The 15,141-nt window shown below is 46.8% G+C and overlaps 1 protein-coding gene across 1 annotated transcript in view; it reads left to right on the plus strand.

Annotated features, from left to right (window-relative positions):
- The window catches only part of LOC119417984 (collagen alpha-1(XII) chain), a gene marked incomplete in the record, with an annotated part of 211,081 nt that overhangs the window by 32,207 nt on the left and 163,733 nt on the right, over positions 1 to 15,141 (plus strand). The window contains 3 exon segments of the mRNA XM_037685231.1: positions 7,545 to 7,814; positions 9,105 to 9,371; positions 9,612 to 9,804. Of these exon segments, the coding sequence (XP_037541159.1) occupies positions 7,545 to 7,814; positions 9,105 to 9,371; positions 9,612 to 9,804 (730 nt within the window).

Consider the following 15,141-nt stretch of genomic DNA (forward strand, 5'->3'; position numbering starts at 1 on the left):
GAGGGCTGAGGGTGGAGGACTGAAGATGGAGGACTGAGGTTGTAGAATTGAAGGTGGAGGACTGATGTTGTAGAACTGAAGGTGAAGGACTGAGGTTGTAGAACTGAAGGTGGAGGATTGAGGTTGTAGAACTAAAGAGAGAGGACTGATGTTGTAGATTTGAAGATGGAGGGCTGAGGGTGGAGGACTTAAGATGGAGAAATTGTAGCAGCGTAAGCAGCAGTAGTAGCATTAGAGGCAGTAGCAGCAGTAGTAGCATCATCATCATCCATCCATTATCTTTCGCTTATTCCGAAGTCGGGTCGCGGGAGTATCAGTTTGAGCAGGGAGACCCAGACATCTCTTTCCACAGCCACCTCTTCCAGCTCTTCTGGAAGGATTCCAAGGCATTCCCAGGCCAACCAAGAGACATAGTCTCTCCAGTGTGTCCTGGATCTTCCTCGGGGTCTCCTCCCAGTTGGACATGCCCGAAGCACCTCCCTAGGGAGGCGCCCAGGGGGCATCCTTACCAGATGCCCGAATCGCTTCAACTGGCTCCTCTCGACGTGGAGGAGTAGCGGTTCTACTCTGAGTCTCTCCCGGATAACTGAGCTTCTCACCCTATCTCTAAGGGAGAGTCCAGCTACCCTGCAGAGGAAATTAATTTCAACTGCCAGTATCCGAAATCTTGTTCTTTTGATCACTACCCAGAGCTCATGACCATAGGTGAGGGTAGGAAAATAGACTGACTGGTAAATAGAGAGCTTTGCCTTACAGCTCAGCTCTCTCTTCACCACAATGGACCGGGAAAGAGTCCGCAATACTGCCAATGCTGCACCAATCCACCTGTCAAGCTCATGCTTCATTCTTCCCTCACTCATGAACAAAACCCTGAGATACTTGAACTCCTCCGCTTGAGGCAGAACCTCACCCTCGACCTGAAGAGAGCAATCCACCCTTTTCTGGTTGAGGACTGTGGCCTCAGATTTGGAGGTGCTGATTATCATCCCAGCCGCTTCACACTTGGCTGCGAACCACCAGAGCCGAAGATCACGGCACAATGATGCCAACAGGACCACATCAGCTGCAAAGAGCAGAGATGGAATCCTGAGGCCATTGAACCGGAAACCCTCCGCCAGCTGGCTGCACCGAGAAATTATGACCATAAAAATTATGAACAGAATCGGTGACAATGGGCAGTCCTAGCAGAGTCCAACTCATACCCTGAAGTGGTCTGACTTACTATCGGCAATGCGAACCAAACTCTCACACCACTTGTATAGGGGCTGAACAGCCCGTAACAATGGACCTCCAATCCCATACTCACGGAGCACCCCACACAGTGTACCCCGAGGAACACGGTCAAAAGCCTTCTCCAAGTCCACAAAACACATGGAGATTGGATGGGCAAACCTATGAAACCTTGAGGATGCTAGTGAGGGTAAAGAGCTGATCCAGTTATGAGCATGCATCAGGATAGCTGATCCAGTGTTCTACAGCCAGGACGGAACCCACATTGTTCATCCTGGATTTGAGGTTTGACAAATGATCAGACTCGGTTCTCCAGTACCCCCGAATAGACCTTACCAGGGAAGCTAAGGAGAGTGATGCCCCTATAATTGGCGCACACTCTCCGGTCCCCTTTTTTGGAGAGGGGAACCACCACCCCAGTCTGCTAGTCCAGTGGCACTGCCCCTGATGTCCACGCAATGTTGCAAAGGCGTGTCAACCAAGACAGCCCCACAACATCCAAAGACTTGAGGAAATCAGGGTGAATCTCATCCACTCCTGCAGCCCTGCCACCTCGGAGCTTTGTAACTACCTCGGTGACCTCAGCCACGGTTATGGACGGATCAACCCCAAAGTCCCTTGACTCAGCTTCCTCCATGGAAGACGTACCGGTGGGATTGAGAAGGTCCGAGAAGTATTCCTTCCACATCCCTATGACATCACTGGTTGAGGTCAACAGCACCCCACCTTCAGTAAACACATTGTTAGTAAAGTGCTGCTTTCCCCTTCTCAACTGCCTGATGGTTTGCCAGAATCTCCTCAGAGCTGACCGAGAGTCTCTATCCAAGGTTTCACTGAACTTCTCTCACATCCGAACTTTTGCCTCAGCAACAGCCAAGGCTGCAGACCGCTTGGCCCTCCGGTACTCCTCCGCTGTCTCCAAAGTCCCACTGACCAACAAAGCCTGATAGGACTCCTGCTTCAACTTGACAGCCTCCCTAACCCAGGGTTTCCACCAAAGAGTTAATGGATGGCCACCGCAAGAAGCACGGACAACATTGCTTCCACAGCTTAAAGCAAATTACCTCAACAAACAGACAAGGAACATGGCCCACTCTGACTCAATGTCCCCCACCTTAGCTGGGATGTGGTTAAAGCTCTCCCAGAGGTGTGAGTTGAAGATCTCTCTGACGGGTTTTTCTGGCAGGCATTCCCAGCAAACCCTCATTACATGTTTGGGTCTACCGGGTCTGTCCAGCATCTTCCTCTGCCATCCGATCCAACTCACTACCAGGTGGTGATCAGTTGACAGCTCAGCTACTCTCTTCACCCATGTATCCAAAACAAACGTCCGCAAATCAGATGACACGACTATGAAGTTAATCATCGATCTACGACCTAGGGCGTCCTGGTGCCACATGCACTTATGGACACCTTTATGTTCGAACATGGTGTTCGTGATGGACAAACTATGACTAGCACAGAAGTCCAACAATGGAACACCACTCTGGTTCAGATCAGAAAGGCCGTTCCTCCTTATCACGCCCCTCCAGGTCACACTGTCATTACCCATCTGGACATTGGAGTCCCTCAGCAGAATAAAGGAGTCCCCAGCTGTCGCATCTTCCAGCACCCCTGCCAAGGATTCCAGGAAGGCTGAATACTCTGAACTGCAGTTCGACGTATAGGCACAAACAACAGTCAGAGCTCGTCCTCCCATCCGAAGGTGAAGGGAAGCCACCCTCTCATCTACTGGGGAAAACTCAAACACACAGGCACCAAGTCAGGGGGCTAAGAGTAGACCCACACCAGCTCAGTGCCTCTCACCATGAGCAACTATAGAGTAGAATAAGGTCCAGCCCCTCTCAAGGAGATCGGTTCCAGAGCCCATGCTGTGCGTCAAGGTGAGCCCAACTATATCTAGTCAGTACCTCTCAACCTGGCGCACAAGCTCAGACTACTTCCGCCAGAGAGGTTACATTCCATGTCTCAAGAGCTAGCTTTGGTAAGCCAGGGTCAGAGCACCAAAATGCCCATCTTCGGCCACTTCCCATGACATCATGCACCCGACTTTTATGGCCCTTCCTGCAGGTGGTGGGTCCACAGGAAGGCAAACCCATGCTGCTCCTTCGGGCTGAGCCAGACTGGGCCCCATGGGTAGAGACCCAGTCACCAGGCGCATGCTGACGAGCCCCTCCCCCAGGCCTGGCTCCAGGGTGGGGCCCCGGTAACACGTCTGTTCAAGGGACACTGAGTTCCTTGTTTTGTCTTGTCCATAAAAATCTGAAACGCTCTTTGTCTGGCCTGTCGCCTAGGACCAATCTGCTTTGGGAGACCCTATCATCATCATCATCAACTTTATTTATAAAGCGCTTTAACAGCAGCCACAGCTGAAACAAAGTGCTGAACATCAGTAATAAATTAGATAAAAGCAAGCATAAAAACAAAGTTACAAAGCCAAGCACACAATAATGAATTCAAAACTCTATTTAAAACACAATAAAACGACGGGTTAAACAGATAAAATCAATATCAATAAAAATGAAGTAAAATCAAGTCTCAGTTGGTTGAAGGCCGATGAGTAGAGATGAGTTTTCAGACGGGTTTGAAACATGGACAGTGAGGGGTCGGTCGAATGTGCAAAGGCAGAGTGTTCCATAACTTAGGGCCACTAACAGAGAAGGTCCTGTCTCCTCTGAGCTTCCTCTTACTCTTGGGAATGACCAGAAGCAGCTGGTCAGAGGATCTGAGTGACCGAGGGGGATTGTAGTGGTGGAGAAGCTCTGTTAAATAAGGGGGAGGACTGGCGATCGGGCGGAAGGCTTTTTAAAACCTTTAAAACAAACAAAGTAATTTTAAAATGAACTCTAAAATACACGGGCAGCCAGTGGAGAGAAGCCAGAACAGATGTGATGTGCTCTCTTTTACGTGTTCCTGTTAAAAGACGTGCAGTGGCATTAGCAGCAATAGCATTAGTAGCATTAGCAGTTGTATCGTTTTCATCACAGAAGGATGAGGTCAGAGTTGTTCTGGGATTCTCAAGTGAATGAATTGGTCTGTGGTTTGAAGTTTTTCTTCTGGAGCTGAGTGTGTTTGATGCAACACATCTGCTGGTTTTTAACAGATCCAGCAGGTCAACAATTAAAAACTGGGCCTTGGTACTTGACTTTAGCTGATTCTGATTGGAGCTGTGTTCACTGCTGGATGATTCTCCAGATTTTCATTCAAACTTTATTTGTACAGGTTAGTTTCATTGAATTACAAGAACTCATTTTCAAGAGAGACCTGATTTAAACCAAAGAAACACAGATGAGGTATGCAGCAGATTAAGTCATCTGGTATTCTTCTGCCACCGTTCCTGAAGAAGGATCTGACCTCCATCAGTCAGAGATCTTTCCAGCAGTTGGCTGTGTCTGCAGCTGAGGTCTCTTGGAAAAACTGGAGCCGCGGTTGGTTTATTGGAATGAAATATGAGGTTCAGAGTTTTGCCTTTTGTGTGACGGAGCAGACAGTCGGCAGAGCTGAAGCTTCTGGAAACATTTAGACCATATCCTGATTCACCACAGAACGACTCCAGATGATCGTCAGCTCGGTTGGTTTCTGTTTCTCTGGTAAATCTGTTTGGTTTGCTGCATACGTTTCTCTGCGAACCTCCTCTTCTTCTCCTGGCATCAAAAGGCCAAGGCGGGTTTTGCCTGTGTCCATGTGTTCATTTGTCTGTTAACAGAATGTCTCATAAACCGCTTTAATGACACTTCAGGAAATCATTTTTAGATGCATATCTATGATGGATAAACTTCTGCAGTTAACCCAATTCAAGATGGCCACCATAGCCAATGATTTTAGAAAACACAAAAATGGAATAAGGATAAGCCCCTCCAGATTTCATGTCATAGTCCTCCGTCAGAGGGTGGACCATCTTCTCCAGGTTGGGAGTGAGGTTCTGCCTCAAGTGGAGGAATTCAAGAGTCTCTGGTTTTGAAGGATGGACTGGGAGATCTGCATGGATCAGTGCAGCTTCTGAAGTCTTGTGGACTTTGTGCCGGTCTATGGGGGAATTTTACTGACACAAATGGAGAGCACGCATTTTCAGTTTGAAAGCAGGAATCCATCTCTTTGTTCTCAAAACTTGTAATGCTTGCTCTCAAAAATTTTGCTCTCTTTCAAATATTCTCTGTGCTCTCTCAAATCTTTGGGTTAGCGCTCAGATTTTCTGTTCGCACACAAAACTTTTCTCTGCATGGATCAAATCTCTACTCGCAAACCTCTCTACTCGCTTGCAAATTATTTTGTGCTCTCGCAGAACAAAGAGTACCGTTGCCTGGCAACCGTCCCAGCCAATAGTATGAAAGTGTTAAACTGGGCAGTGGGAGACTCCTCTAGGGTGCGTTTGTTTCCTTCTAGTGGGTGTGTCTGTGTGGCTACTAGTAGGCTGTTAGCGATCAATAATCAATCAACCTTTATTTATACAGGTAAATCCCATTGAGCCTCAAGGACTCATTTACAAGAGAGACCTGATTTCAACAAACAAAGATGACAACAATAGACAACAGCAACAACAATAAACAGTTATTAAAAAGCATACTACATTTTTTTTTTTTTTTTTTTTTTTAACAAATAGGATGGTTAAAAGGAAAAGGTAACAAAACAAAAAAACAGCTAGATTCCAAGACAAATGTATAAAACTAACAACAGGAACATGTCTGCATTGGACCCTGCCAGGTGTCCAACAGATTCTTAAAGACACTTAGAGAGGTCAAAGGTCGAGAGCTTCAGATCTTTTTACAAGATGTTCCAGGAAACAGGAGCGGAGTAGGAGAAGGTCCTTTTGTCTAGTTCAGTCCTCACTGAGGGAACACTGCAGGTAATGATGTCCTGAGAGCGCACGCTGTAGCTGCACTCACACAGAGACATGTAGGAGGAGATGTATGAAGGCAGCAGACCAGGAAGTGATTTAAAGATGGAAATGTACCAGTGGGAGAGTCTGTGTGAAGTTAATGATGTCCAGTTAACCAGTGAATACTGGGTGCAGTGGTGGGTACGATAATCACAGCCAGTTATGAATCAATGCGCTGCTGGTGGATATTTAGTGAGGAAGAGAACACAGATTAACTGTCTGTCATGTAAGTCAATGCAAAGCTATTGATCGCAGCCTGTATGAGCAAAATCCTTATCTTTAAATTGTAACATGGAGCAGAAAGCTGAGGTTGTTTCTCCTACAGCCAGTGGGCGGAGCAGAAAGAGCAGGTGCTACAAGTGATAGTAGCCACACAGGCACACCCACTAGAAGGAAACAAACACACCCTAGAGGAGTCTCCCACCTCCCAGTATAACTCTTTCATTCTACTGGCTGGGACGGTTGCCAGGCAACGGTACTCCTTGTTCTGCGAGAGAGCAGAAAAGAATTTGCAAGCGAGCAAAGAGGTTTGCGAGTGGAGGTTTGATCCGTGCAGAGAGAAGTTTTATGAGTGAGCAGAAAATCTGTGCGTGAACACAAAGATTTGAGAGAGAGCACAGAGAATATTTGAAAGCGAGCAGAAGTTTTGAGTGCAAGCGTTATAAGTTTTGAGAACAAAGAGATTAATTCCTGCTTTCAAACTGAAAATGTGTGCTCTCGACTTCTGTCAGTAAAATTCCCCCGTACCAGTCTGATGTGGTGAATAGGGAGCTGAGCTGCAGGAGAAGCTGTCTGTTTGCCGATCGGTCTACATTCCTACCCTCACCTATGGCCACAATCACTGAAAGAACCAGATCCTGGAGGTGGGCAGTATGGGATTCTAGAGCTTCTAGTTTACGTATCCTCCAGGAGCAATTTGAGATAAGTTGGCCTGTCCAAGTCCAGTGGAGAGGCCAAATTCAGACAAACAACAATTGTTTGGGCTGCCGGACTGTTTTCTGTCTGCCTTCAGTTTTGCTGCTACACTCAATGGTGAATCCAAACAACCAGATTTATGGACATTCCACTCGGTCCATGCTCGATTTAGCATTCTCCAAGATTGAATCCTTCATGCTGGCGAGTTCCAGAAGCCACAAGTGGCCCACGATTCTCAGAATCACGTCCAGCTTGCGATTGAGCTCGTTAAGAATATGAGTTTGAGAGCTCAAGGCACGGATTAAACCTACACATAAGGCTGGCAGCTTTACCATGGCCGAAACTGCTGTCAACGTCTTCCTAATTTGTCGATATCCAAGGTATCCATGATTCCATACAACAGAAACCCTGTTAGCATAAATCCAATAATGTACACATTTGATTTGACTTTCTAATCTTCCTAAATAGCATCTGTTTATACCCTGTTTTAATTGTTTTCATGGTTTCTGTTCTTTGGTTCCAGAGCTGGGTCCTCCTAAGAACCTGGTCACCAGTGATGTGACCCCCAGCAGTTTTGTGGTGTCCTGGACAGCAGCCCCTGGAAACGTCAAAACATATCAAGTCAGGTGGAAGTCTCTGTTTTCTGAAGAGCATGGAGAGAAAACGGTGCCAGGAAGTTTAACTTCCACGGTCCTGGAAGGTCTGAGTCCAGAGACGCTGTACCAGGTGTCTGTGGTCTCCTCCTATGGCTATAGAAACAGCGACCCGCTCACGGGACAGGAAACCACCGGCGGTAAGACTTCACAAACCATAAGCTGTTAGAGGAAGTGATGACAGGTTGCTCACATCAAGACTAGCACAAAAACTGAATTTGTTTCCTGTTTGGATGAGAAAACTCTGAGCTCAGATACAAGCAGACTGTCCTGCTGTCCAAACAGAATACTCAAAGACACAGCGCACCCTGTGCTGTCATTTACATGTCCACGCATGTCCACACTCATCTGTGCACATCTACAAAGATAGTCTGAGTAAATCAGTCTGTAGGTCCCATTCTGATACTGATGGGACACATCAGAGACAATGAGGGGTTCAGTGTCTTCTAACATGTGGCTTCATACTGTTGGAATTGAACCTTTTCGAATCACTTTGTGTAGTGGTGTGTTTGTGGAGCTTTGGTTCCCAGTTTGTGAAAGGAGTCTGGATTCAGGCTTATTTGAGCCCATCTGTGTGAGTTTTGCTGTTTTTGACCTCCAGACTAATCAAACTCTAATCTGAGAGGGAGCTGGCGCAGCATGGGTGTCCCGTCATCTTCTCACTGCATCAAAGATCAGACGCTCTAAAAATGTCAACAACACATTCCTGTTTCTGGATGCACACCCAGGAACTAAACCCAGCCCATAAGGCCTCCAGGCACCAAAAACCAAACCTGCACATCAACAAGTTCGAAAAACATGCAAACTGTTCTGACAGAGCTGGTTCCTGCAGGGAAACGTTGGACGCTCTGGTCGGTTCCACCAACAGAGACTGCAGTGGGCGGAGTTTTCTTTGTCCGTGCAGAGTTCCTCCAACACTTACAGACAGCCCGATTCTGATCCACTTAGATTAACAGAACCAGTTAGATTAACACATTTATGGATTTGGGGGATCCACTGTGTGAGACACAGGGGACACCTGGACAGGTGTCAGGTTCATCACAAGGACACACAGAGACAAACAACTTGGGGACAATTTAGAGTGACCAAAGAAGCTATTGTTCAGTTTTGGGCTGGAGAGAGGAAGCTGGAGTACTTGCAGAGACCCTCACATGCACAAGGAGAACCTTCAAACTCCACCCAGAAAGGATGGGAGGCGAACCTGCGACCTTCTTGCTGTGAAGCGACACATCTTTCCACTGCTCAATTGCTCCACAGTCATAAATTAAATTAAATTAAAAGGTTAATATTTGTTTTGAGTTTGACGGATGTTTGTTCGAGCTGTAACAGAAGTCTGAACTGTGAGCTGTGACGATGTGCGGGTCAGAACCCAGAAGGTTTGAGAAGTTCTGTTTCAGATGATAAACCACCTGAAAACGTTTTCTCTTTAGCTTCTGCTGCAGACAAACAGCTGACGGTGTCCCACGAGACAGAGCGCACCATGAAGGTCACCTGGACCCCCGCTCCAGGAAAGGTGCTCAACTACCGCCTGAGGTACGTCCCCACTGCTGGAGGCAAAGAAGTGATCCTGAAGGTCCCTGGGGCGGTGTCCTCCACCGTCCTCAAGCGCCTGCAGCCCATCACCACCTACGGCATCACGGTCCAACCCTTCTACAAACATGGGGAAGGACAAGCAAGGCAAGGAGTAGGAACCACACGTACGTTGGTCCATCATGCACCGTCTGAGAGACACATCCACCTAACCTGTCTTTAGGACACTGCAGAGACACGTCCACTTCATGTGCACCTTTGAACCCACAATTATTTGATTTTTAGTTTAAAGACAAACTGTATAAATGAGTCTTGTCTTTCTAACTTCAGGTTTAGGATCTTAAGTTCTGTGCAGGTTCTGTCTGAGTGAGTTTGTCCTGAAGTTTTGCTTCTTTATTTAATTTCAGTGTCGCCTTTTAAAGCTCCCAGGAACCTACAGACCTCTGAGCCTTCCAAGAACAGCTTCAGGGTCTCCTGGGACCCTGCACCTGGAGATGTTAGGGGTTACCGTGTGACCTTTCACCCCTCAGAGGCTGACGTTGACCTGGGAGAGCTCCTTGTGGGTCCGTATGATAACACCGTGGTTCTGGAGGAGCTCAGGTAAGAAGCAGAAGAAGCCCCGCACTGATGATTGAACACAGGCAGAATGATGGCAGCCTGTCGTCTGATTGACAGGAGGAGGTGCTGTGATTGACAGGAGAAGGTGGTGTGATTGACAGGAGGAGGTGCTGTGATTGAGAGTGTCAGGATTTGGTGGACAGGAACGAACCCAGTAGTGCAGACAGGACTCAACTCGGCAGATTACAAAAATAAGTATTTTAATAGTGAATAAAGAACAAAAATAAACAGCTGACGTGGCAGCAAAACTTACATGAAAACGGTAGGCTCAGAGGGAAACTCAGGAAGGACTCAGGAAGCTCAGGGGAGACTCAGGAGAACGCAGGAGAATACAGAGACCCAACGAATGCGACCCGACGACGAACAAAACAGAACAGATGGCTTAAATACAGGGACAAGACGAGACGTGATTACAAACAGCTGTGACGAGACAAGGGTGGCACCAATTAAACTGACGAGGAAACACTAGGGAAACACAGACACAAACAGAGCCAGCAAATGGTACCATCCTTACAGAGAGGGGGTGGTGGTGTGATTGACAGGAGAAGGTGGTGTGATTGACAGAAGTGCCACAATAGCACATTGACGGTAGTGATGTGCAAATTGATACTAAAATACCATACCATACCATTTTATTTATAGAGCACTTAAAACAGCTACAAGGCCAACCAAAGTGCTGTACAGACAGAACAACAGGTAACACACAAAGCAAAATACAAAATGAGGTAAATCAGAATATAGACATAAAAACGATGCAGATAATGACAACAAACCAGTGTGGAGCATACAGGATCAAACACAGATCATCTGGTGTTGAAAGCTACTGAATAGTAGTGAGTTTTTAAACGGGACTTGAAAACCGAGAGGGAGGGGGCCTGTCTGACAAGCAGAGGTAACTCGTTCCAAAGTCTTGGTCCTGCTACAGAGAAGGCCCTGTCACCTCTGCGCTTAAGACGAGTTCCTGGAACTGTGAGGAGCAACTGGTCCGCTGACCTCAGGGAGCGTGGTGGGACATACGGTTGTAGCAGATCAGAGAGATGGGGGGGAGACACTGTTCAGTGATTTGTAGACATGAGTATTTTGAACTAGATTCGAAGGTGAACTGGTAACCAGTGCAGTGAGGCCAAAACTGGTGTAATGTGCTCTCTTTTGCCTGTACTGGTTAAAAATGGGGCTGCTGCATTCTGGACCAGTTGTAGTCGTGCAATGGAGGTCTGACTGATACCAAACAGGAGTGAACTGCAGTAATCAAGCCTAGATGTAATGAAAGCATGTATTACTGTCTCCAGGTTCTTTTTGGACAATATGGGCTTCAGTTTAGACAGCTGCCTCAGTTGGAAGAAACATGATTTAATTATTTTTACATGATTGTTAAGTTTCAGGGAAGGGTCCATTATCACGCCCAGATTAGTGACTCTTTGTTTTTCTGACAGGGTTAGAGCGGAGAGGTCGATGCAGTGGTTTGTGATCGTGTCGTTGGGAGGGAACAACATGACTTCAGACTTCTTTTCATTGAAACTTAAGAAGTTTAAAGCCATCCAGTCCCTGATGTCAGCCAGGCAGTTGAGCAGCGGTTGAATAGAGCATGTACCATTGTGTCTTAGGGGGAAGTAAATTTGACAGTCATCGGTGTAGAAGTGGAAGGGCATGTTGTGTTTCCAGAAAATAGCACCAAGCGGCAGCAGGTATAAAGAGAATAGGAGGGGACCCAGTATGGACCCCTGCAGAACCCTTTGGTGTCAAAGGTGGCTGTGAGGTCCAACAGGACAAGCAGCACAGAATCACCGGTATCTGTGGATCTGAAGATGTCGTTAAAGACCTTCAGCAGGGCAGTTTCAGTGCTGAGGAGAGGTTTAAAGCCAGATTGGAAAAGCTCTAAGATGGCCTGATCCTCCAGGAAGCACTTCAACTGGGACTCAACTACTTTCTCCAGTACTTTAGAAACAAATGGGAGTTTGGAGACAGGCCGGAAGTTGGAAACGACTGAGGGGTCAAGGTTTGTTTTTTCAGGAGAGGCTGGACAGCAGCATGTTTAAAGGATTTTGGTACCACGCCAGTGGATAAACTACTGTTTACTATATCAAGAATGGACGGACCTAGAGTTGGAAAAACCTCCTTTAGTAGTCGAGGGGGGACCACATCAAAGGTGGAACCAGAAGGTTTCAAGCTGCACATGACCTGCTCTAGAGAAGATAGAGTGATGGGTTCAAAATGGTCAAAAGGAGCTACAGATTGAGGTGGGATGGATGGGTCATGAGTTGGAGGGGAAATGAGAGCCCTGGTGGTCGCAACTTTTTTCCAAAAAGAAATGTAGGAAGTTGTCGCACAGCTCAGTCGAGGCTTCCAGAGGTGATGGTTCAGTGAGGTGGAGAACAGAGTTTAGGGTGGAGAAGAGGACACGTAGGTTGTGAGAGTTTGAGGTAATTATATCAGAGAAGTATTTTGATTTAGCAGCTTTCACTGCTTTCTGATAACGGCACCAACTCTCTTTAAGTATCTGGAAAGAGACCTGCAGCCTGTCTTTCCTCCACTTTCGCTCCGCCCTCCTACATTGCTGCCTAACGGCCTTGGTGACGTCACTCAGCCAAGGTTCTGCTCTGAGTTTTGATTTTTTGGTTTTAACAGGTGCGACATGATCCAGAGTCTTTAAGCAGACAGAGTTGAACTGGGATGTCAGCTCCTCAGTGGTGGTGAGAAACACCGGGGGCTGAATGATCATTTCAGAGTTATAAACATCTGTGAAACGTGCGGCAGTGAAATGGTTAATGGTCCGAGTCCTACGTGCAGGAATGCACGACTTAGGAGTTAGATGGGGGAGGGTGAACTCAAACTGGACTGACATGTGGTCTGAAAAATCATTATCACCAATTTCAAGATTATTAACAGTCACATCATGAGTTAAAACAAGGTCCAGTGTATGTCCGCGCTCTTGGGTGGGACCGTTTACATGCTGAGTTAAATTAAATGAGTCCAATAGATCTAAAAAGTCCTTAACCAAGGGCTTCTCAGGACAGCACACGTGCAAATTAAAGTCCCCAATAATGAAAAGATGCTCATATTTTGGTGTGATTTCAGCCAAGAAGTCAGAAAACTCATTTATGAAATCCTTTGATCGAGGTGGGCGGTAGACGAGTGCAAATAACGTCGGAGGTGAATGTCCGAGTTCAAAGACGCTCAGCTCAAAGCTGGCACGGGAAACTGGGCTGGGCAGTTGTTTACAGTCAAAAGTTGATTTGGATATTCTTAATAATCCACCACCGCGCCGGCCTGATGGCCGCGGGGCGTTAAAACACAGACGGTTTGGTGGCAGTAATTCCGTCAAGGCGCTGGACTCACCCGAAGACATCCAAGACTCTGTGATGCAGAAAAAGTCCAGATCGTGCTCTTGAAAGTAGTCCCAGAGGATAAAAGTTTTGTTAGTAACAGATCTTGCGTTGACCAAACACATCTGGATATTGTCCGAAGTGGAGCCAGCAGTGGTGGAGTTAGCGCGCGCTAATCGCCACAGGTTTTCAATAACAGCCCCTCCAGGTCGGTCCGGGCTGCGCAACGGCTGACAACTCCCGCTGGTTACCTGGTCCGGGCACGCGGGAAGCTGAAGACCATGACCGCCAGCTGGAGAGGAAGATGCAGCGCGCAGAGCTTTCAGCTTCACCAGCTGACCAGCACGTTTTCCCCGGCGTCTGAAGCGATATCTCCGGGCAGGCAGGTGAGGAGCGCAGCAAAGGTAAGCTGGCACGTCCGCCAGCGGGGGGGAGGAGGGGGGGTCCAGAGGTACGCTGATAATGGTCCAGATAAGCGACATCAATGCCAGAAAAACGAAGATCCAAAAGTTGTTGTCTGTCATACACCAGCAGAGAGTTGATGCCATTGATGAGGAATACAAAAGACAAAAATAATCGGAACACCATCAGCAGAGGTGGATTGCAAGCCATGTACACGGGCGCCATCTTACCATAAGTCCGCTAAAATATTGATACTATTGATACTGGGCGGCTGTGGCTGAGTGGTTAGAGCAGTCGTCCTCCAATGCAAGAGTTGGGGGTTTGATTCCATCAGCAGTCACATGCCAAAGTGCAAGACACTGAACCCCTCATTGCTATTGATGTGTGTCCCATCGGTGCATGAATGTGAGCTAACGCTCTGATTAGTGTTTGTAGAGATTTAGTAGAGTGCTGTATGAGTGGTGGCGCAGAGGTTAGAGAAAGTGGGCCTGTGATCGGAAGATCGCCGGTTCAAGCCCCGGCACCGACAACATCAAAAATGTGGGTGGGGTAGGTGAAGCACCCACACCTGCCTCCACCCTCATTCGTCCCACTCTGGGCCCTTGAGCAAGGCCCTTAACCCCCACCATCTGCTCCTGTGGGTGTCCTAGATGCAGCTCTCTGCTCCACACAGAGGCTGTGGTAGCTCGGTGTCTGTGGTTGTGTCAGGAAGAACATCCGGCGTAAAAATTACTGCCAAGTCTTCGTGCGACTTAGTTCACTGTGGCGACCCTAACGCAGGGAGCAGCCGAAAGAAGAAAAATAAAAGTAGAGAGCTGTATGAATGTGTAAATGAGGCACAGATTGTTGTAAAGAGCTTTGAGTTCTTGATAAGATAGAAAGGTTCTGTAAGCGTAGTCCATGAGTATTTATTATCAATACCAGAACTTTTCACTCTAGAATCGATTCTTAAATCAAACTATCAATACAAGTTCAAGTTATGTTTATTTGTCATATGCAGGTTAACACAGGGTTAACAGTACAATGAAATTGTACTGTTAACTTAATTGAACTTAATTGAACTTGAGCATGCATCAGGATAGTACAATGAAATGCTTAGGATGAGAAGATCCCGTCTGACACTAAAAAACCAAAGAACAAACAAACTATACTAAAACCATGCAATAAGTGTAAACCTCCTAAATCATTCAACCTTTATTTAGACAGGTAATCCCACTGAGCCTCAAGGACTCATTTACAAGAGAGACCTGATTTCAACAAAGAAAGATGATAACAATGGACAACAGCAACAACAATAAGCAGTTATAAAAAAGCATAATGCAGGGTTTTTTTTGTTTTGTTTTTTTTCTTTACAAATAGGATGGCTAAAAGGAAAAGGTAACAAAAAAAAACCAACAACAAAAAAACAGCTAGATTCTGAGGCAAATGTATAAAACTAAAAACAGGAACATGTCTGCACTGGTCCCTGCCAGGAGTCCAACAGATTCTTAAAGACACTTAGAGAGGTCAAAGGTCGAGAGCTTCAGATCTTTTTACAAGATATTCCTGGAAACAGGAGCGGAGTAGGAGAAGGTCCTTTTGTCTAGTTCAGTCC

Source organism: Nematolebias whitei, chromosome 12, assembly GCF_014905685.2.
Source record: "Nematolebias whitei isolate Nwh7 chromosome 12, NemWhi1, whole genome shotgun sequence".
NCBI lineage: Eukaryota > Metazoa > Chordata > Actinopteri > Cyprinodontiformes > Rivulidae > Nematolebias > Nematolebias whitei.